The following is a 22,547-nucleotide window of genomic DNA, read 5'->3' as shown; positions in this document are numbered from 1 at the left end:
GGACCCCAGAAAGCCAGTCACACACAGACTTTTCTCCAGTGGTAGTGTCCAAGGTGGATTACAAGCCAGCACAATAGGGCACCGCAGCCTCTACGGACAGAAAGGCCTTGCCTGGGGAGGCCACACGTGCATCTATGGGCACACAGGGAGAGGCTCCTACAGAAGGGCTGCCCAAGAGGAGGAGGTGCCAAGGCCTGGCGGCCTGGGGGATTTCAGCTGAAAGCTTCGATCGAATGTTGTCATTGGCACAGTACATACAAAACCTTCAGCTCCCCCTTTCCACTCTCCTTGCCTTTGTCTCTGCCCTGCCTGTGCAGGCTTCTCCCCAGCACTCAGTCTGCTCGTATGCAGATCTATTGGCTCTCTTGTCCACTGCGCTAAAACCAGCTGTGCTTTCATCTTTATACCCCTCTGTTCTCTGTGCCCCTTCATTTCTGCTGCCCCAGAACACTGTTACATCTTGTGTCCCACACTTCGCTTCCTGCTTTTTCTTGTCCCCGTTAAATTCTTAGCCTGTCCTTTGGAGTCCAGGTGCCATGTCTTCCAGGAAACCTACCCCTCCCCACCCCACCAAGGGAAAACACTAGGGATTGTCTTCTTCCCCCACCTCCCCTTCATTTCACCTAACAAATTCAGCCAAAGCTCAGCATCGCGACCATTCACCTGAGCCCCTAGAGACGTCTCCTTTCCTTCGGACTTAGAAACCCGTCTTAAGTAGCTTCCTCCATACAACCCAGGGAAAGGATCCAAAGAAGCCCATGCCCAGCCTACAGAGTCTGACCACATAACTCACGGCGTCAGGGAGCCACGTCCGTGTCTGCTTCTCCTTGTCACCGCCCTGAGACTCCTTGCTTCCTGGTTCTGATTCCTGCAACTCAAAGCTTGGCCCAGATTCTTGGATCAGTCCAGAGATTCCTTAGTGGGCCAGGAACGCCTCCTGAAATGCCACACCAGCTCTGCCTCCCTCCTTGGGCCAGGCTGTTCCTTAGAGGGCTTCTTGGTCACATCCCTGTCTCCTGGCCTCTCTACAGAGCCAAGCCCAGAGGCATTGCTAAGAGTTAGGAACGTCATCCGCAGGTGGCAGTGTCGCTGGGGGAGCTTCCAAGGTCAGGAGTTCCCACCTTTGTATCCCCTGTGTGGGCAGGTGGCCCAGGGGCTTAACACAGCACTCTGCACATAGCCTTGTAATAAATGCTTACTCAAGTGCACACCCAGTACTCACTCTTGTCAACAAGTTTGTGTGCTCTCATTTGTTCATGATGCTCACCATGCAACATGGTGATAAGGCATGAACGGCAGAGACCAGTGAAGAGGAAACAATTGTGGTGAGTGTGAGCGGAGCTTGGGGAATGGCGGGAGAGGGGCTGTCAGACTGGCCAGGTAAGTGGGTATGGTAGGTGTGGAGAGAGCAGCTCTGAGATTGCAAGTGCAGGTGACCAGAAGGACAGAAATAGGGAGGAAGCAGAGAAGGGGAGTGGGATGATGCGCTGGTGCCAATGGATAGCCGCTCAGAGATAGCCAGGAGGCAGCTGGGTTTGTGAGAGTGACGTTCAGGAGACAGATGGGCCCGGGGAAGGGTGGGGAGGAAGGTGGGCATCTGGAGAGCCAGGAGGAGAGGGTGGTCAGCAAATAAGAGAAGACTGATCGTGCGGAGGGGGCGGCCTCAGCCCATGCTTGGGTGCCAGCTTGCTTCCAAGAGTTGAAGAGGGAGTGGGAGATGAGAAAGTTAGGGCAACAACTGTAAATAACTGTTTCCCCCTTGGGAGTTGGCTGTGAAAGGAGGAAGAGTTAAAGTGTACTGTCTTGGCAAGGTCGAACGAAGGTCTTTCATTTTTTAAGCCATGCAAAAATCGCGTCTCAAGACCATTGCAGATTCTGTGACAGTACCTGTGGCAGAAGATGAAGAGGTTGAGGAATTTGTGAGGTTTGAGACTTGATGCCAGCAAAGGGGAAAAACAGAAAAGATCCAGTTCAGAACCGGCCCAGACAGCCCACTGATGACAAGACCACAGTTTTCATCACGATGCCACATCCTGTCAGCGTCAGGCAGACATGAAGCCAGCAGGGAGGAGCCCCTGACCAGCACCCATCTCCCCAGCAGAGCAGGATCTTGCTTGTGAACCATTTTGGAGAGGAGCACGGCGGATGACAGGCACAGTAACGTCACCCCAGAAAGCAGCACAGCGTGGGGGAAATAAAAGCAGGCTCGCGGAAGGTGCAGCCCAAGATCTGAGTGAGCCAAAGTGTTCCCAGCCCCGGCAGCGCAGCCATGTATGGGCAGGGGCCTGCCTGGGTGCTGGTCCTCTGAATGGTGTGTTCTCATCACTGGTGACAGCAGAACCCCGCATCTGCACCCTAAGACCTCAGACCGGAAGAGCAGCTGGGAGTGAAGCAGATGCTCTGTGGGGAGTGGGATATTACCAGGAACAGGACCGGGAAGCATGGGAAGGTCGATCGAAGCTGAGACAACAGCTGGCCAGAGTTCAAATCCCACCTCAGATATTCGTTACCATCTGTGGGACCCTGGGCAGGTCATTTGTCCTCTCTGTGCCTCAGGTGGCTTTTGTGGAGAGTGAGAGGATTGGACTTACTGGACCCTTCCAGCAGTGTGGGGCCAGCCGAAGTGCACCCTCAGCCCCAGAGGAGAAGGTGAGACAATGGGCCTCTTCTCATGCAAGGCTGGGTGGGGAACTTGGCTGCAGTGGAGAATGTTACTTAGAAAGAAACCCCTTGGCTGGTCTTACACGTGATTGACTCCATTGGTGGGTTGGTTAGTTTAGCTAAGCTGGCGGTACAAGGAACGACTCAGTGGAGAGAGGAAGGCATTTGGAAACGAGGGGGTGAGTTTTGAGAGTGGCCGGAAAGAGTATCCAAACCCACCGAGTTCTCACAGATGGGAGCCCTGAGATCAATTCATCCAGGATTCTTGGCCCGGACCCTTTGGGCCCTCCTCTGGGTCAGGACTTGGCTTTTGTTTATTTTTTAAATGCACAATCGAAGAAAATAGTGAGCTCCAGTTAGAGGCCGGTGGCAGTCAGGATGGCATGTTTCTGCCATCCATGTTCTCCGTCCACTGCCAGGACTCCTAGGATAGAGAACCCTGTTTCGCAGGGAGGAGGAAGATTCCAGAAGGAGCGAAGAAAACCCTACTTTTATTACACAAAAAGGCACTAACAAGAATCCCCAACGATCTGCCTGCATGAGTCTGACCACAGCCAGCCTCTACATTGTGTGAGAGTGTTAAAAACTGGGCGGCCAGAGGTCCCCAATGCTTGTAGTGAGTCAAGGTCTGTTGGCCGGCCTTCCCTCGGGCCCTGCACTGGCAGCAGACAGGGGTGGAGGCCCAGAGGCCGTGTCCCCAGAGCTCTGGAGCTGCAGCAGCGCCTCATGGGCCTTTGTTAAAACCATCCGAAGACCTTTGGTAAAGACAGTCCTCAGTGATCGTCAGCACCGAGTCAAGTCACCGAATGCACTCATAGGCGATCCACATGGAAGCAGGCCTGCCGGTTGATGGTGGGTGGTGGGTGGTGAGGGCCCCCAGACATTCCCACCTGTGGAGGCCACTGAGACTGAGGACATTCTAGAGCCTTCTCAGGAGACCCATCAGCCAGTGAGGAAGCACATAAGTGCCTATGTGCTGGGCCAGGCAAGGCAGGAGAGGGCAAGGAGATGTCAGCACCGTCACAGCTTAGTATGGGATGGCTAGGGAGGGGAGGAGCAGGGAGTAATTGCAGAACGTGGTGATTGATCTGCATCCTCAGGGAGGAGCCAGCCCTCAGAGGTGAGAAGTGGATGCATTCCAGGCCTTTCCGGGGGGTGCTGGTGTGAAAGCACTGAGAGGAGAGAGTATCACAGCTTGTGGAGGAGAGCAGCAAAGGCCCGTCTGGCTGGATCTCCTAGTGCAGGACCAGTGGCCATCGATGAGGTGGCCCTGAAGCCCAGTGGAGAGGTTCAGGCCGTGGCTTATCCTCCAGACCATAATGGAACCCGTGGGAAAGATCTGCAGTGCCTTTTTAAAACTCACCATAACCATCCATCGAGGAAAAACGGAATGCCTAGAGTCGAGCCTCGGATGCCACTCCAAGCCTGTCTGTCTGTTTGCACGCGTCTCTGGACAAGGCCCTGACGGACCAGTGGACCCCAGAGACCAAGGAAAGGAAGAGAGAGTGCTGGGCGACACATCAGAGAAGGTGATGAGCTCTCCAGCAGAAAGACCCAGATATTCTCCAAGTTGGGCCATGTGATTTTGGGCCCCCCTGCAAGGGAGAAGCAGATGAGCTGCCGAGTGTCCGGGGATGGCCTGTGTGCGAGGAGCACGTCAGCTGTCCCCTGTCACTGTGTGTGTCCCTCACCCTTACTGCAGCGTCCGCTGCCTCCATGGGACCAGCAGCTGTCAGCACAGCTGGGGGCAGGTGCTCAGAATGCTGAGGAGTGACTTAGCCCACTTGTCTCATTATTCTTTAGCTGTTCCTGACCCCATCTGGGGTTTTCTTGGCAGAGATACTGCACTGGTTTGCCATTTTCTTATCCAGCTCATTTAGGTGTGAGGAAACTGAGGCAGATGGAGTTAAGTGACTTGTCCAGGGCCACAGAGCTAGGAAGTATCTGAGGCTGGTTTTAAACTCAGATCTTGCCGACTCTGGGCCCAGCATTCTATCTTCTTGCTCCATCTCGCTCCAAGACACCGTAGTGTGCATAGCGCCCACCCGGGGAAATGCCTTGGCTCGAGCTAACCCAGGTCATGAACTGGGGAGTGTCTACCCCAAGTGTGTGAAGACTTCCCTTGGTGGGATGAGAACAGTGTGTTTCAGCGGCTGGATTGGTGAGACAAGGAAGAAGCCAAGCTCGGCCATCACCACTCTCCCGGCTTCACTCTGCTTGGCCTTGGCCAGCTCGGGCCCCGTCATGTCACCGGGCCTCTTCTCGCTCTGACTTGTGTTCCTTGTCAGAGGAGGGTCACATAGAGAGCGCTCTTCAGGCCCAGCCTGCTCCCCCCTTCTTCCTTCACAGACCCTCCAACCATGATCTCAGCCTTTTTCTCCTTGTTGCTTCTGCTTCCTCTGCGGGCCGGCTGCCAGCCTCGCCATCCATCCCAGACTGCTGGCTCCCCGATCACCCACGATGTCTTCTTCAACCACGGGTCTTACTGGTGTCTTTTGTTTTCCGCTTTCTGAGACTTTCCCCTGTATGTGAGCAACATCTTCAGTGCTCCCTCCGATCTCTTCTCCTTGACCCTCTACCCCACCTCACGTGGTGCCCTTACCTTTCGCCTGACCACCATTCTCATTTCCAGCTGACTTCTCAGACATCTTACAGGCAGCAGTTTCTTGACTGAACTGTTGCCTTGGCCCTCTCCCCTCCCTGACTTCCCTGTTTTTGTGGGGGGCATCAGCATCCTTCCAGTCTCCAGCTTACAGCCTGGCTGTCCTCAGCTCCACTCTGCTGCCCAGCCTGCCGGCGGCCCCAGGTCTCTGCTCCAGGCCGGCCTCCACTGTCGCTGTCCTGAATCGGGATGCTGCAGACAGACCCTCCGCTCTCCTTTCTCATTTCTACCTCCTGGCCTCCTTGAGGTGGCGCTCCTCACCTTTCATAGGAGCTCTGCCCAGGCCCCATTCCCTCTCCAGGTTGTCCTGCCTTCCCCATTAGCCTGGGAGCTTATGGACAGCAGGGACCCTGCTTCCGCCTCTCTCTGTACCCCGTGCTCAGTGCTGTGCCTGACACACGGTGGATGCTTGATGACTCCTGCAGCGTGTTTTCTGCCGAGGCCTTCCCGAGGCAGTGGGTCAGAAAAGAGGGGGCGAAGCAAACATGTCCTTGTAGTCCAGAAATCGTTTTTGTAGGAAATGGTCCTTCTGTCCCGAGTCCGTGAGTGAGCCGGTCCATCGGTAGGAATGGGCTTCTAGAGTTCCGTGTGTCCCAGTGGCCTCGCAGTCCAGCAGGGGAGAGTGGAGACCAGCGAGCTGAAAGGCTCCCCCTGAGCTTGTGGATGCCGAGCTTCTGGGATGCCTGCTCAGCGCTGACTGACTGGGGCTCCTCCGGATCAGCACAGTGCCTTTGCTCTGTTTTGTGTCTTAGGAAACGTTTGAGAAGAACTTTGAGAGAGAAATCTGTAACGTCCACGAGCCGAACGATGCTGATAACACCAGTACCTTGTCCACATCTTCTAATTTTGAGCCCTTTGCCACTGATGATCTCGGTGAGTTGGCCCAGCTTGTCCAGCCCCTCCTTCTGTCTGCCACCCCGGGGGGCGGCAGAGCCATCGGATGGGCTCAGCCCAAGATGTCTGCTGCCAGGCCCATCCTCAGCTCTGCGTCCATGGGAGGGGAAGGCCTCAGCCCTTAGGGAGAGACATGCTCCCTGGGGGCAGGGCCTGGAGCTCCGACCTCCTCCCCAGAAGTGAGTGCTGTGAGAGTCTGGGAAAATTTGTGTGTGTCTAGTCTCAGGTCCAGAGCCAGCCTGCCTCCTTCGGGGGGTTCAGAGTTCTTTGGAAAGAACAGAGGATGGGCCAGACCCTGATCAGACACTGAGCATTTATTAAGCACCACCAGTAGCAGGGCCAGAGGCTTGGCATACAGCCTTCCATTCCATCAAGGGAAGCCAGTCTGTACCAGCTGACTGAGGAGGGGAACTGAGAGGGGCCCACCAGCTCCCCAAGGCCGAGGCGAGGAAAGGAAGGTGTCCAGTCAGGCCCAGGACTGTGGATGGGGCCAGAGGCAGGGAGACCAGCCAGCAGGCCCCATCTAGAACCCGGGCCCGGGGCAGCAGTCTGACCTCAGTCACTTCACTCTCTGAGTGACCCTGGGCTAGTCACTTAACCCAGTTTGCTTCAGAAGTTTCCTTCTCTGTAAGATGGTGATCCTGATAGCACCCGGTGGATTCCCAGGGTGGTCGAGAGGATCAGAGGGAATAACGTTTGTGACTGTCATAGCTCGGACTGTGTAAAGTAGCTGACAGTGCTGGTGAGGCAGGCCAGCTCCTCAGAGGTAGACACTTGTGTGCCTAGACGTGTGACCGAGTGAGACCCAGACTGTGGTGATGGGGGCTCGTGGGCAGGAGGCCCATAGGCCACACGTGGCTGTGGCACCAGACAGGCAGCGGGCAGTGTGGCCCAGCCAGAGGTCCAGGGCAGTCCCCAGGTGCCTCCCTCTGCAGCTGTTTGCCATCCCTGATGGGGCCTCAGCTCTTTGCCACAAGGTGGCACCAGTCTCCCCGTCCGTGAGCCCCACTTTCTGCCCAGCCCCTGAGTTTCCTTCACTGACTTTGGCTCTGACTTCACCTGCTTTACGTTGCTGTATAGTTGTGAGCAGACCCTGGGTCCTCATTCAGAGGCCAGGTCTCCAGAAGCTATCAGGGTGTGTGACCCTAGGCAAGTCCCCTCCCCTCTCTGGTCCACAAGCTGCAGACACTAATAGCACCTGCTACCTCAGCTGCTGGTCATGCAGGTCCGATGTGGGCTGCCCGCAGCTTGGGCAGTGCCAGGAGCCCCTCCTCTTTTCCCCTGGTGCCTTTACCATCCCTCAGTCTCGTAAGGAAGGGGTGGGCGAGATTGGGCCTGTGATTTCCTTGGGGTTGGAAACTTCCCTGAGAGCCTGTCTGCCCCAGGCCCATGCCCAGCAGTGAATCGGTGGTGGAGTGAGCTGCCCGTCACCCCAAGGGGCGCCGGCTGCTGGGTTCACTGTCGGGTTGGGTGGGCCCCTTGTGAGGGACCTCACATTTATGTCTCAGCTCAGGCGCCTTGCTATCCCTGCCCTGAGGGAAGTCTGGCATAGAAAAAGCCGCCCTTCCACGTGCCTCTGCTCCCGCAGGCAACACTGTGATCCACTTGGACCAGGCGCTGGCCAGGATGAGGGAGTATGAGCGGATGAAAACTGAGGCCGAGAGTAACCTGAGTGCAGAGAGCGCCAGGGCCGCTGCTGCTGCTGCCGCCGCCACCACCTCCACCTTGGAAGGTCAGGCCGCGGGCGGGTAGGAGGAGGAGGAGGGAGGCGGAGGGAGGGCAGAGGCCACGTCTGCTGTGACGCCCCAGAGGCAGTGACGACAGTAACTGACCCTGAGCGCAGGGGAGCGGCCAGTGAAACAAGCGTCCTCCCGTGGATCGCAGCGCTCTGCCGGCTCTGTGATCCCAGCAGCATGTGACTCCTTCCAGCCGCGCAGATCGCGACCCGTGCACACTGGGCTCCCTCGCTCCAAACCGTTCTCTCGAGTTCCTGGCCCACATGTCCCCTTCCTTTTACTGCCACTCTTAGAGAAAACTGCCTGCGTTCCAGCACCTCCCTTCCCCCCTCATCACTCCAGGCAGCTCTCCCCACAGCTACCCGTGAGCCACATGGAAGAGACAGTGCCTGTCGTGCAGGTGGCCGTGCCTGGCCACTGGCCGAGCAGCCCCTCAGGCCGGTCTAGGACGGTCAGTCCAGGCAGAGAACGAGAGGGGAGTCAAGAAGGAAGGGAAGCGTCAGGGGTGCTTGTTGCCAGCTGGGCAGCCCCTGACCTCCGGGGACACACGTTCTCTGGCGGTGGTGGGGGTGGGGGGAAGCGTCCAGGCTCTGCAGACAGAGCTCAAACCCCGGCTTGAGGCTTGGTCACCTGCGTAGCAGCCTGGGGGCCTTGGTTAAAACGGAGCGCTAGGATTGATAAGTTGTGCAAAAAGCACACCTGGAGTTACCCAGCTGCCTCCAGTTAGCATGCATTTATCGGGCACTTGTTGTTTACAAGGCAGTGCGTTCTAGGGTGCTAGAGATAGGAAGGGGAAAATGATCCACGGGAGTGAGTAGTGACAGATGGGAGGCTCAGGACTCAGCCCTGGGGAGCCTCGCAGGAGGCTGAAGCCTTGAGAGGACGAAGGGCCCACGGGCACCAGTCTGTGGGAAGTCCTAGAGCTGAGGCCCACAATGCCCAGTGGGTGCGTGGTGACACACGCCATGGGGTGGAAGAAAGGCTGGCTGCTGACCTGGCAGCCTTTGTTCTCTCTTTGTGCGCTAGAGTCTTCGAAGCTGGAGAGCCGCAGTGCTCCGCAGGCCCTGGAAGAGGCCATTGCAGTCCCTTGTCCTCGCATCGACACTCAGCAGCTGGACCGGCAGATCAAAGCCATCATGAAGGAGGTCATTCCTTTCCTGAAGGTGAGGAGTCTCACATGGGTCCGCGTCAGGGGCACCCTCCAAACATCAGGCTGAGAGCTCTGGATCTTGCAGCTTTACTGGCAGCCACAGCTGTATCTTTGATGGGCATTGGGAAGGGAGAGCCTTTTCTGTCTTCATGTGGCCTCCCTAGTGAAGTGTTTGAGAGAGGCGGGGTATGATGGGGAAGGAGAAGCAGTGATTGGGGGGAGAGGGAGTATTACTTTGATATCTACAGCTGCTGCTTTTTAAAAAGCATTTCCAGACACCCAGAACTCTGGAGAAGCGCCAGCTGCTGGTGTTTTTAGGCCGCGATTTTTGGCTCCAGTCAGAGGGTCCCCGCAGGTGGGCTAACGAGAGCTGGGGGCTTGGGGGGGGGGGGGTCTTTGGTGATCGCTGATCGCTGTTCAAACCAGACTGCACCATTAGAGTTGTCAGTGAGAAGTGGGGTTTCCTCTCGATGGTGAGGTTGTCCCATGTCTGAAGGAAAGTGGGGAAGGAAGGGGAGGGCCGAGTTTTTGTTCTAGGTTCTTGAACTTGGTGAAAATAGGAAGAGTTTGTGACTTGAGTTGTTTTCATTCCCCCCCCCCATCTCTATTTTATAAACAAGCCCTGCTCCTCCCACATTGATAGGCTTATTGATTTAGAACTGGAAAGGATTTTAGGATTGCACCGTCCAGTCCTGGTGTCCGAGGGGCCCAGTGCTCTGGCTGCAGACCCTGGGGTCCTCAGACCCTGACCCTGCGCTGCCCATTTCCAGACCACTGGTTTGGGCCTGAGGATGTTTTCCCATGTGAAAGCACGTAGAATTTGTTATCGCTAGACCAGTCTACAAAGGGAGCCAGCTGAATCCATCATGTGACTGAATTGCTGCACATTGTAATGAAAAGTCATTTTTAATTCAGCGTGCTGGTGATTAAACCAAGCCGAAAAACAGCACTGAGGCGGAGCTAAGGGTTCTTTCCCGTGAATTCAGCAGCTGTTGGGGGAGCCCCTCGTGTAAAAGGCAGAACGCGGATCTGAGAGGAGGGGCTGGTGGGGATGACTTTGGAGATTTGAAGGGGGCTTCTGGGCCCTCCTCAGTGCCTTTAGACGCCAGGCAGCGGCCCCTCATCTCACCGACAGGGGTGCCCCAGCAGAGGGAGCTCCGCCTCGGGGTTCTCTGAGTAAGGGGGCACCTCACCGAACAAGATTTTCCAGAAACAGGCATCAGGGGAGAAGAGGTGCAAGACTTCCAGAGAATGTCTATTTTAGCTAAGAAAAAGATGGCGTTCATGGCATGCTGACTGCCTCTGTCCGGGCCAGTGCCTCTGGGAAGCAGGCTGGGACAAGAAGGGCAGATCTGTCCTCCGAGGCTGCTGATTAAGCAGCAGGGATGATGGGCGTGGCAGGGGCAGGAGGGGGCGGGCCGACACCCGCCACTGGCCGAGGGGCGAGGGGCTGTGGCTGGGTCAGGATTCCGTGCCCAGAGGAAGTTAACTTTGAGAGAGAGACAGAAGCAGGTGGGGAGGGGGCAAGTGATGGGTGAGGGGGCGGGGTCTCATGCCCCTCTGGGCCTCTTCCAGGAGCACATGGATGAGGTCTGCTCCTCACAGCTGCTGACCTCCGTGCGCCGCATGGTGCTGACCCTCACGCAGCGGAACGATGACAGCAAAGAGTTTGTCAGCTTCTTCCACAAGCAGCTGGGAGGTATTCTGCAGGTGAGAGCCCCCTGCGGGCCCCGGGCGGCCCTACTGTGTGCAGGGAGGGTGCTGGAGCTCAGCCACCCCCAGCTCCCTGGGCTGCCACAAACTGGGTCAGACCTGGCAGAGCCAGAACAACCAGCTGGGCCGGGCACACTTTCCCCAGTGCTTGAGGAGGTAGGCAACGCACCTGACCAGCTGCTGGTGCCCGCCCTGCCACCGTGACCACCGTGACGCAGCCCTCACTCCTCTTCACAGGACTCCCTGGCCAAGTTCGCCGGCCGGAAGCTAAAGGATTGCGGTGAGGATCTTCTGGTCGAGATCTCGGAGGTCTTGTTCAACGAGCTGGCATTCTTTAAGCTCATGCAGGACCTGGACAGTAACAGTGTCTCTGCCAAGCAGCGGTGCAAGAGGAAGGTGGAGGCGGCTGGGGCAGTGCAGGCTTACGCTAAGGAGGTTAGGCGTGTGGGAGGGCCTGGGCAGCGCCTGTACCCAGGGGCAAGGTGGGCAGCACAGCCTGGGGGCAGGCCCTTGGCCCTCCCTGTCCAGAACCCTTGTGGTGTCCCTGGGGAGGAGGGCATCCTGGGGCTGCTCTAGAGCCTTGGCTTGACTTGACATCCAGCTGCGAAGCCCTTGGCAGAGCTCTGGGGAAGGCGGGTGCACATGCCATGGCCATTGGCAGAAGATAGCTCGGCGTGGGGCCGGCCAGGGAGCAGGCCCTCGGGCCCCACTGCCGGTGGAGAGCCCTGCAGAGCCCATTAGCACGTGTGGCCTGGCCAGTGGGAGGGCCCTTGTGGTCGATGGCAACTCATTTTTGTCAGTTCCTTGCCTGTCTCAACCTTCGTGGAACTGCTCCTCCGTGCCAGGCTCTGGGAAGGCAGAAGGAGGCAGAGCTTTTTCCCTTTGCGAGCAGGGCCCCGGTCGTGCTGCCTGGCTGCCTCTCAGAGACCCTCTGCCCTTGGGCTTCTCTGTGGTCCTGGAGGCCTAGGTCCAAGTGTCCATCCCAGGGCACCCTTGGGGGGGCTGGGGCCGCTGGCACTGCCCACATCAGCAAGGCCAGAGTGCCCTGTCTAACACCCAGGAGGGAGGGGCGGCTCTGCAGGTGAGGAAGCGAGCTGCCCAGCCCACAATGGTCCAAGGCAGAATTTGAAACCCGGGTCTTCCCAACTCCAGGCCCATCCTGAGCCGTGCCATGCCCTCCAAGACTGGGCAGCATCAGCCTGGGTCCTGCAGCCTAACTGAAACAGCACAGAATGGTGCCACCCATGCCCACAGTGCTCTTGTGCATTGGTCAGTAGGAAGGGTGTCGTGCCTGCCAGGCTGCGTCCTTCCCATCACCCATGTTGGCGCCTTGAACATTGAACCGGCTTCTTGCTGAGGAGCCGCTTCTCGATTCTCTCCTTGAAGAGAATTGAGAGCATCTGTGGGCTTTCTTACAGGCAAAAAGAATTCTTGAGGGAGACCTGGGCTCACCCGCTGGAGGCCTCGATGACGAGGACAAAGTATGTGGTCACAGCTTTCCTGGGCGGGGGCCAGCCCCATAGTCTCTGAGCATCTCGCGGCCTCCCTCCCTCCCTGCTCCTCACTCAGGCGCCTTGTCTCTGTCCCGTGGCCAGCCTGCCAGACGAGCGCAGGCGCCGATCTCTCCTCTGTGTTTGTGGCTAGGACAAGGACGAGACGGAGACAGCAAAGCAGGCGCCACCGCCGCTGCCTGAGGCCTACGCTGGGAGTGAGGCTCCCAAGAGCATACGGTCCGATGTGTCTGACCAGGAGGAGGATGAAGAGAGTGAAGGCTGCCCCGTGTCCATCAGTGAGTAGGGCGGCTGGGGGCCCGGCTGGGGAAGGAGCTCCTCCTGGGACAGGAGAGCGTCCCTGTGCTGGTGGCGTGACGCTGTCCGCCATCTTTGAAGGACACTGGCGCCCTCGGACAGAGCCTGTGTGCACAGCCGTCTAGACCAGGGGTTTGGCTTGGCTCCTCAGCGGGTGTTCCGAGGAGACTTAGGAAAGCCCTAGAGAAGGGAGGAGGCCGTGTGGCTTCCTCGGGACAAGAGAGGGCCCCAAGGAGTGGCTGCGGCCTCTTGGGCCAGGTGACCGCAGACCTGCTGCAGGGAGCATTGGGCCCACCTCTCACGCTGTCCCAGCGGCCAGAGGACTGCGGGGGAGGCCGTTGGGCAGCCTCGGGGCCTGTGTGTGTCTGCTCAGCATTTGTATTGGGGACTTGGAGGGAAGTGGAGGGGTCAGGCTCCTCTGATTTCAGGGGCCACAGTGGGGGGGCTGGCCAAATTGGGAGGCAGGAGACCTCAGTCGGCGGTGGTGTCTGGCTTGACGCCCCGGGGTAAGTGGCGGGTCTGATGCTGGGATCCCCCGAGGGAGGGGATGGCGACAGCTCTACTCAGCGAAGGTGGTGGGGTGGCTTGTCCCGGCCTGGGAGGAGCTGAAGGAGCATGCCCGCTCTGGGGCTAGAGAGCTGGGTTCAGACTGGAGCGAGCGCCTTCCCCTCCTGGGTGGGCCATGCTGCCTCCTCCATGGGGCGAGGCCTCCCGGGCCAACCCAGCTGCAGGGCGCTCACGGCAGGGCCCCTTCAGCCGGGGTCACAGACTTGTGGGGAGGGGGCCGCAGGAGCGATTCCCCCAGCCCAGGATGACCGCAAGGCGTCCCTCGATTCAGACTTGTCCAAAGCGGAGACGCAGGCGCTAACCAATTACGGGAGCGGAGAAGACGAGAACGAGGACGAGGAGATGGAGGAGTTTGAGGAGGGCCCGGTGGACGTCCAGACGTCCCTTCAGGCTAACAACGAAGCAGCCGAGGAGAGTGAGCAAGACCAGGTATTGCAGCGGAGGCGGCATGTGGTGGGGCTGTGGGGCCTCTGCTCTGTGCCCCCCACTGTCTGGAGGCCCAGCTGGGGGCTTGTGGGGCTTACAGGGCCTGCTTAGGAAGCCGGAAAAGCAGAGCTTGTGGCTCCTATCCTGTGGTGGCATTTGCCTTCCTGGGAGAGCTACGGATCAGCCCGCGGTCTTGGAGGGGACTGCAGGCTCGTCCAGAGGGGCACAAGGCACCCGGGTGGGCAGAGAAGGGAGTGTGAGGGGTGGCTTGGGGGTCTGCCACCTACTTCCTTCAGAGCCCGCCCAGGGCAGTTAGCCGCAGCCAGGAGGGAGGGGAAGGCTCTAACAGGTCTGGCTCCAGGGCTCCTTGGGGAGCTCCCTGGGCACCAGTCATCTGGCGGCCACACTTTGGGGGCTCCCCTCGTCTCCGGACATATGCCCCTGCCGTGGCGCGATAGAAAGCAAGGGGTCGCCACGAGTTGGCCTGAACACTTACCACACCTTCCCCACCAGCACCAGCCACTTGTGTACACACAGCGGCCATCTCTTCTCCCACATAGGTTCTACAGAGCGAGGAGAATCCCAGGGAAAACGAGGGTCTCCCACGCGAGCAGGAGCCTCCCAACGGCCAGAGCAGCCAGAAAGGTGAGAGGCTGCGTCCCCCTGAGCGTGGCTCCTCCTGCCGGCCTCAGGAGACGGGAGGGACCCGGGGGGCCCTCAGCATGGGGGGCTTCACGTGGATCACTCACGTTCAGAGGACAGTCAGTTCTGAGTGACCTTCCGTCTGATTTTTGGTTAGAGAATCCTTTGTGGTAAATATAAACAGAGGCTAGTCTGTGCGGCAGCCCCAGAGAAAGACCCCATGGGTGTGTTGGGGCTTCTGAACATATTCAGTCTTATAGAAGAAACAGGAGACGGGGTTTTGGCCCTGTGGGGGGCACGCACCTGTGTTCAGGGTGTCCCTGCCAGTGGGTGTGGTGACCAGCTGCCTAAGGGGGGCAGGACCCAGAGGCATCCAGGAGGGGCTCAGGGTGGTGACGCCACGTTGTCTCCTTGGTGACAGGTGACCACGGTGACTCTCCTGCCACACCTTGCTACCTGAACATCTTGGAGGGCGAGCAGCCCCTGAGCGGCCCGCCCCCTCCGGAGGCCCAGGGGACAGGCGGGGGGCCACCCGAAGAGCCCAGGCCTTCTTTACCCATCGCCGAGGGCGAGGCCTCCCTGGCCAGAAACGCCCCCGCAAAATCTGCTTCCGAAACCCCTGAGAGCTCAGTGGCCGGAAGTCCTGACACAGAGTCCCCGGTGCTGGTGAACGAATATGTGGGTATCGCCCTCTCTCCCTGATCAGTGGGGTCGGCCCATCAGTGATGCGTGCCGTTGGGGGGGCGTGGAGGCAGGTGCTGATGTGGGTCTGAGTTATTTCTGTAGCTTGTGCTAGGTCACTCTTTGTGGGCGTTTCTCTGGCTGTGGCATTCAAGGCCCTGGGATATGCCCAGGGGGTACAGAGAGGTGGGAGGACCAGGGCCGATTAATTAAAAAGGAAACAGTCATCAGCCCCTGGAGAGCAGAGGTGGGGGAAACTGGAGCCTGCGGGGGCCTTGTGGGATTGGGAAAGCCCAGGTGTGAGGGGCCGAGGTGGCCGGGCCAGGGCTGGTTCGAGGCCTGGGCTTCTTCCCCTAAGCAGGAAGCAGGATCCGGTCACCAAAGTCAGAAGTCTGATGAGGAGGACTTTGTGAAAGTGGAGGGCCTGCCCTTGAAGCTGACCATTTACTCTGAGGTATTTGGCCAGGCCAGGCCCGGCCCCTCCGGGGAGCCGCAGGAGACGGCCGCGGGAAGAGAGGGTGGGGGGCGGGCAGCCGTCATGCCTGCGACCCGGAGGTCCCAGCCCTGGCGGTCTGCCTTTCTCTACCTCCAAAGGCAGACCTAATGAAGAAAATGGCAGCAGAGGAGCAGAGTAACCATTTATCTGAGGAAATCCTAGCCGTGACCCACGCTGAGGAGCTGGCCGGGGATGCCCAGACCCTGAAAGAGCCCGGTGAGCAAGCGCAGGGCCTCGGCCCGAGTGCCAGGGGCACGCTCACGGCGATCACCGCACGGGCCTGGCCGGTCACTGCGCCGGCCTGTGGGCTGCGTCCTGGCCAAGTGGCCTGGACCCTGACGTGTCCCCTTCCTGTCTTTCAGAAACTGTGGCTGCCCGAAGCGTGTGAGAGATCTCCAGCTGCCCGCCTTCCCCCGCCCTCACCGCTGTGCGTCTTCCCGGGCACCCCATAAACCAGCTTCCATCTGTATAGAAATGTAAATTAGTTTTTGACCCACTGCCTTTTAGACTAGGTACCGCTCACTTCTGCTCGGCCCGGGCTCACCGCACTGTTCTCTTTTTTATTTTTTCATTGTGATTTATTTAGTAACTTTAAACTTAAAATGTAGTTTTAAATAAAGTTTGGACTTGTCTGTAACGGGTCTTTGTTGAGCGTTGTGTGGTATGGCTGCGAAGGCCGCGGTGTGCAAGGGCAGGGAGGAGCACCTGGCCTGGGGGCACACTGGGAGGGGTCGGCTGAGGGCACTGCAGTCCATCTGGCTGTCAGCCGTAAGGGCCCTTTGAGAAGAGAAGGGTGCAGAGCCTCGGACACAAGACTTGAACCCAGGCCTTTGGGACCCTAGCCACCCTGTCAGCTGTTTGTGGAGGGCCCTTCGAGGCCGGCCCTGGCCATCCTGGTGAGCCGCAGGATGGCCTCGAGGCCTGGTCCAGATTCTGGCCGCCAGGCTGCGTGGCCCCTGTTAGCGTCCTCAGGCTGATTAGTAAGAGAACGGAGACCAAGGAGCCCTTTGAGTTCTTTCCCAGGGTTTTGTCTCATTCCCAAGGCTGGTGCCTTGATAGTCTGCCCACAAATCCTGGGATTACAGAGGAGGTAAATAGGATTTGAACCCAGCACCCAACATCAAATCCACACTTCCTTTTCTTAACCCACCTCCCGATCCATGTTCCCATCTTAGAAGTGGCTCCCTCATGGACAAGCCACACAGGAGGAAGGGAGGTTGTAGTGGCCTTGTGAGCGGTGGGCACACCCCGCGCTTTCCCGTCCTGTCAGTGGAGGGGGCATCTGATCCCTTTGTCTCTGGCTGGCCCTGCCCCCATCCCCCCAGGACCCCCGCAGAGTCGAGAGTTACCCACGGGGTGGTTGTTCCACTTGCCTTCCCAAGCGAGGCACTGTCGCCCCAGAGGGCACTCTGCTGCCACCGGGGTCTTTTCTGCGATCTTCGACTCACGAACCCCAGTCCTCGGGATCAGACCCCGAGGGTCACCCGAAGATGGATTCCCATTGGCCTCTTGTCCGGAGGGGACCCTTGGCTCCAAGGGTATCTTTGGGCTTGAGCCAAGAGCCTTTCCAAATCCACCACAGTGACATGGGGGCCCCCCCTCAGGCCATGGTGCCCGCCACTTCTGTTTGTGGGCTCCTGTTAGCATCCCAGTCTTCCCTGCCCCGCAGCCTGAAGGGGCAAGCAAGCGGCTGGCACCCAGGATGAGTCTGAGGCTGCATGTGACCCACAGGCCTCTCCCAGTCCTCCTCAGCAGTCTGCCCACCCGAGCCAGCCTCTGCCCTCACTTGGGGATGGCAGACGTGCCCTGAAGCATGCCAGGAAACTCCCCTGGGGAACAGAGGCCAAGTTAAGACACCCCAAAATCAGTGTAAACAGGCAAGTGCCAAGTCAGAAATTACGGGGATGAACACGCCAATTTTAAATCTAATAAAGGAAACCATCCGAGACCCCAAAGTACCCAGAATAATGATTCCATCAGCAGGTTGGCCATGGTCGACAGCAGTCCGGTGGTGCTCAGAGGCCATCAGTAGGCCTGTAGAGCCTGTTTTTATTGTAGGGCGAGAAGCCTGGCCACGAGGGGAACGCGTTCATAACACGGGCAATGATTCGCGGGTTTATAGGGACAGGGGGACAAAGAGGGCGCTGGGCCCGGTCAGTTGCATGGCGTGTGGGTACGTGGGGGCCAGGCTGGCCTAACTGCCAGGTTCCATCTTGGATTGGATGGGGACTCATTTCTACCCTTCTGTGAACTTTCTGGGGAAGCACCTTTTAGCACTGTGCCCGTGGCTCACTGAGGTCAGTGGGCAGGACGGCAGACCCCATCCTCTGGCTGTCAGAAAAGGGACCTGGAAGGTCCAGCTCCTCCCTGCAGCTGTTTGTCCCCACAGGATCTGCTCCTGTCCTAACTGTGCCGTCATGTTACCAGCCTGCCAACCAGCTAAGTCCTGGCGGGGGGGGGGGTGCCGATGCCGCTGGGTGCCAGCTAGAGCTAGCGCCTCTCAAGGACAGGAAACGGCCCTACAACCAAAGCCACAGAAAGTACCTGCGCTGACCGGTTCAGAGGCTTGTGCTGGGCCCTCCAGGTCCCTCCCTCCTCCTGTCAGGTACCAGGCTTCCTGCTTTTCCAAGGAGTCTCCCCGCCCTCTCCCATCCCCCCTAACTTTGGCCAAGGCCGGCCAGCCCGCCCACTTGGCCTTCCGCTCTCTGCGTCCACACTCTCCGTTCCAATGATGTTCCTCTTCCTGGTCAGTCGGGGCGCACCTCTGCACCTGTGTGCTGGACACTGGGCCAGGGGCTGGGGATTCGGATACAGAACAGAAGCCTTGCCCTGGGCAGCTTGCAGCCTCTCAGGGAAGGTCACATGTGAATACAGAAGCATGTACGGAATGAAGGCCAGCGGCTGACCACTGGAGGGACCCCAAAAGGCCTCTTGGGGACAGTCACACCTGAAGAAAACTGGGGGTTGAGAGGTAGGAGTGAGGAAGGAGGGCATAACAGGCATAGGGGACAGCCCAGGCAAAGGCCTGGAAAGCAGGAGCAGAGGGCCGTGCATGAAGGGCAGCATGTAGTGCAGGGTCTGGCACAGGGTGGGCACTTAAGAAATGTTTCTTGGCTGAAGTAGAAACAGCAAGTTTGGCTTGAGGTTGGCTCTGTGGGGGGGGGGGGGGGGAGCGGATGGGAGATCTCCATACGGGTGACAAGCCATGGGGACTGAAAAGAGGGTCCTGGGGGCAGAGCCGTGGGGGTGCACCAAGTCAGAGGGCGGCCTGTGGATGCTGAGATGGGAAGGAGAAGCAGGAGGGAGGAACGTCCCCAAATCCCAGAGGAGAGAAGGCAGGCACACTGCAGAGGCCATAAAGCGAGATGCCGTTGGAGCTGGCCGTGAAGGCACCAGTGGTGCTGGAGAGGGTATCGGTCAGACACTGGTGCCAGGCCGCCAACCGCCAAGGAACATGGGCAGGACACAGAAGCATGAGGAGCAGAGGGGGGAGTCTCTAGGTGCCAAGCTCTGAGGGGAAGGGGAGGTCCAGGGTGGCGGCTGGTGAGGACTGTGGGACCCAGTGAGGGATTTAAGTATGGGGGGACGTTGTCATGTCTGCGGGCAGCAGGCAAGGCGCCTGTAGACCAAGACGAGGATTAGAGAGAGCAGGTAGTCAGGAGGGCAATGTCCCAGAGAGGACGGGAACCCGGGAAGACATGGGCATTGGTGGAGAGGCTGTCTCCTCGTCACCCAGTGAGGCAAAGAGGAAGAAGGAGGGGCGACCTGGGATGGGGCAGAAAATGTGAATCAAGGTCCTCAGCTATTGTTCAGGACAGAAGGGGGCTCCATGGAAGGGGAGCACTGACTGGCACAGGGCCCGCAGTGGATGGTGACAGGGGTGGGCAGGGGGCACAGCCCTAGCAGCCTGCTGAGGAGGGGAGAGAAGGTGGGGGATGGCTGCTGGGGGTAGCAGGATGAGAATCGGGAAGGAACAAAGAACTGTCTTCTTACAGCCTGGGCCCGTAAGAAGAGGCTGTAAGGATGGGGAGGATGGCATGGACACGTTCAGGAGACCCAATCCACTCAGTGATGGCCTCCAACACGTTCAGGGGCTCCCTACCCTTAAGGGAGGGGGGCTTTTCTTGACCCTGGTGCCCTCTCGGGCCCTAGTCCTAGGTCAGCCCAAGTTTTGGGGGAATAAAGAGATTCTCTAACACTGGACACTTCCATAGCACCCAAACCCCCTCAGCAGAAACTGAAAGAATCCCCTGGTCACCTCCTGAAAGAAAACCCAAAATGAAAACCCCCAGGAATATTCTAGCCCAAATCCAGAGCAAAAACCATAAGAAAACTATAGACCAATTTCTCTAAATTCATTGAATTAATAAATGCTAAGATTTTAAGGAAAATACTAGCGAAGAGATAACATCTCACAATGTATGGCCAGGCTAGATTTTATGAGGAATGCAAGGCTGGTTCAGTATCAGGGAAAGCACGTGCATAATTGACCATATTAATAACAAAACCAAGACAAATTCTATCATTATTTCAATAGATGCTGAAAACCTTTTGATAAAATATAACACCCATTCCTACTAAAAATACTGGAAAGCATGGGAATAAAATGAAGCTTTCCTTAAAATGAAAACTTGTATCTGTCTGACATGGAGAGCAAGGCTTCTGCGTAAGACAGGTCAGAGCAGAGGGGAACGAAGAAGGTTCGCGACCACAACTTGTACTTAACAGTGGACTGGAAATGCCAACTCTGGCGCTAAGAAAAGGAAACTGGGAGCATGTCAGAGGAAGCAAAGGCGTCCCCTTCACAGATGCTGGGATGGTTTGCAGAGAGAAGCCTGGACAACTTCAACGAAGCTGTAGGATGGACAATGAACCCAGACAAATCAGCAGCACTTGGGCCTGTTCTGAACAAAATCCAGCAGGAAAGCTGGAAGGAGAGATTCCATTTAAATGACGTGGGAGTCTCTGTGCCAAGACCCACGCGGGAATTACATAAACCCAACAGCAAAACACTCCACAAATAAAGATGTGACTGGAAAATTATGAAGAAAGACTGAATACTGCAGAAATTGGAGTGGATATTACCTAAATTAATTTGCTTATTCAGGGCCATATCAAACCAGCAAAGAAACACTTTATAGAGCAAGAAAAAATAACAAAATTCATCCAAAGGAACAAGTCAGACGTCTCAAGGACATCAGTGAAGAACAGATGGGAAGGGAGAAGGAGTCAGGATGGCCGGGCAGAAGCCGGGCTCCCACTCACGAGTCCGGGCCATGAGACACATCTACAGAATGCACAGGATCGAATCCTGATGAAGTCCAGAAACGATCACAAGGCCCTTGTCCTGCCCTTGTCATCACAGGGACACAGCCATTGGTCTGCAGCAGCCCCAGGGGCAGGGGCAGGGAGAGAGCACCATCTGTAGCACCCACTGCCCAGCTCCAGATGCAGGGAGGACGGAGAAGGGCACCTGTCTGTGCAGGGAGGGAGGCCCTGGGCAGAGAAGCTCACCGCTCAGGGCCAGCAGCGGTGTGGCTCAGACCCCAGGCACAGAACCGGGTCTCACTTCCAACACCTAGCCAAACCCGCAGAGGAATAACCAGGGTGGGGGCCAAAGGGGAGCCCACAGTTCTGCCACTCTGAACCAGCAGGGTTTCCCGGCTGGCTGGAAAGCAGCATCTGCCCTTCCTCAGACCCAAACCCAAGTCAGGAACTTACAGAGCTCAGAGCAGAGCTCACACCAGAGGGCAGCAATCAGACTCTGCTGTCCTGGGCCAGGCTCTTCTGGGAGCACCAGAAGCTTGAAGGCCCCCAGACTGTCCCTGAGAACTCGCAATAACATGCTCAGCACCCCAAGGAAGAAGCAACAGGACCAGGCCAGCCCTTCCCTCTGCACGTGCCACAAAGCCCAGCCCTACATCAAGTCCCTGGGAGAATGGGCAAACCCCACCGTGCTGAGAGTTTGGTGAGGGAGGGACCCTCAAGACACAGACTCAGAAGAGAATGACTCCAAAACAGCTACAAGCAAAGCCTCAGAGAAAAACACAGCAGAGATTCTCAACGAGAATTCTTGGAAAAGATGAAACAAGAGTTAAATATGTTTTTATAAATGGAATGAATGAGGAAAAACTGGAAATGAAATGAAAACTGGAAGAAAGGGAATCAATAGCTAAATACAGGAGGCCTGCCCAAGCAAGATTAGATGAGACAGAAAGACACTGAGGAGAGAGAGGGAGAGAGAAGAGAGAAAGGAGAGGAGAGAGAGAGAGAAGGGGAGAGAAAGAAAAGGGGAGGGAGAGGGAGAGAGAGGGAGGAACAGAGAGACACAGAGAGGGAAAGAAAAACAGAGAGAGACAGAGAGACAGAGGGAGGGTCTGGGACATCTGGCGCTGAAGGGACTGGAGGCCAGAGGCCAAGCAGGGCACTCTGTCGTGATCCAGCCGAGGTCAGCGTGGCAGCTGTGGGATTGGAGAGCCGGGGAGGGTGGGAGAGATGAGGAAGGCGTGATCCTGTCTGTGGAGGAGGGAGAGGGTTGAGGAGGCTGATGGGGAGGCAGGAAGGAAGGGCCATCTACATCTCAGCCAGAAGTTGGAGTAGACGTAAGGCCCACAGCCAAGGTGAGAGAGGAGGGGAGAGTGACTGGGTTTGGGGGTGAGGTCATAGGTCTTCCCCTAGAGAAGAGTCCCCAAAGGAAGTTGTATGATCTCACTCCTGCAAGAGGCTGGAGGCCATCTCATAGGACCTCTCCCAATTCCCCTCTTCTTCCCCAGGTCACCCCTCGCCCTGCTCCTTTGTGGAGCACAAGGCATCAGCCCCTCTTTGCTAATGCTAACCCTGAACCCCTCCTCTGTGACCTTGTTCCATCACACGTCCCTCTCTCTGCCCAGACCCAAGATGCCTTCCCTGGCCATCTCCCATCCCCCAGTCTCTCATACCCACCCATGCCAGCCCCATCCCTTGGAGAGCCTGTAATGGAAATGTACATTTTGAAGATCTTCCCTGCCCCTAGGCTAAAGTGCACCTGGAGCCTGGGGTGGGAGGTTTGTTTTTCAATAGATACTTCTTGATTGGCCAGTGAGTCAATAAGGTTGTTACATTCTCTGAGGCA

At 57.6% G+C, this 22,547-nt stretch overlaps 1 protein-coding gene across 4 annotated transcripts in view; it reads left to right on the top strand.

Moving 5' to 3' along the window:
- Positions 1-16,073, top strand: part of PCM1 (pericentriolar material 1) — a 56,904-nt gene extending 40,831 nt beyond the window's left edge. For all 4 annotated transcript variants that reach the window (XM_069104967.1, XM_069104966.1, XM_069104965.1 and 1 more), the window contains 13 exons: positions 6,076-6,196; positions 7,806-7,949; positions 8,980-9,116; positions 10,679-10,813; positions 11,054-11,251; positions 12,235-12,297; positions 12,461-12,605; positions 13,463-13,620; positions 14,178-14,262; positions 14,681-14,937; positions 15,302-15,394; positions 15,535-15,652; positions 15,799-16,073. In XM_069104967.1, the coding sequence (XP_068961068.1) occupies positions 6,076-6,196; positions 7,806-7,949; positions 8,980-9,116; positions 10,679-10,813; positions 11,054-11,251; positions 12,235-12,297; positions 12,461-12,605; positions 13,463-13,620; positions 14,178-14,262; positions 14,681-14,937; positions 15,302-15,394; positions 15,535-15,652; positions 15,799-15,824 (1,680 nt within the window). In that variant the 3' untranslated portion in view covers positions 15,825-16,073. The remainder of the gene's footprint in view (positions 1-6,075; positions 6,197-7,805; positions 7,950-8,979; positions 9,117-10,678; positions 10,814-11,053; positions 11,252-12,234; positions 12,298-12,460; positions 12,606-13,462; positions 13,621-14,177; positions 14,263-14,680; positions 14,938-15,301; positions 15,395-15,534; positions 15,653-15,798) is intronic.
- Positions 16,074-22,547: the final 6,474 nt, after the last annotated feature.

The sequence above is a fragment of the Petaurus breviceps genome, unplaced genomic scaffold (assembly GCF_028583685.1).
Source record: "Petaurus breviceps papuanus isolate PSGF00001 unplaced genomic scaffold, PetGlider_PUasm1.0 689, whole genome shotgun sequence".
In the NCBI taxonomy this organism is placed as follows: domain Eukaryota; kingdom Metazoa; phylum Chordata; class Mammalia; order Diprotodontia; family Petauridae; genus Petaurus; species Petaurus breviceps.
This window is presented reverse-complemented; position numbering and strand designations above follow the sequence as displayed.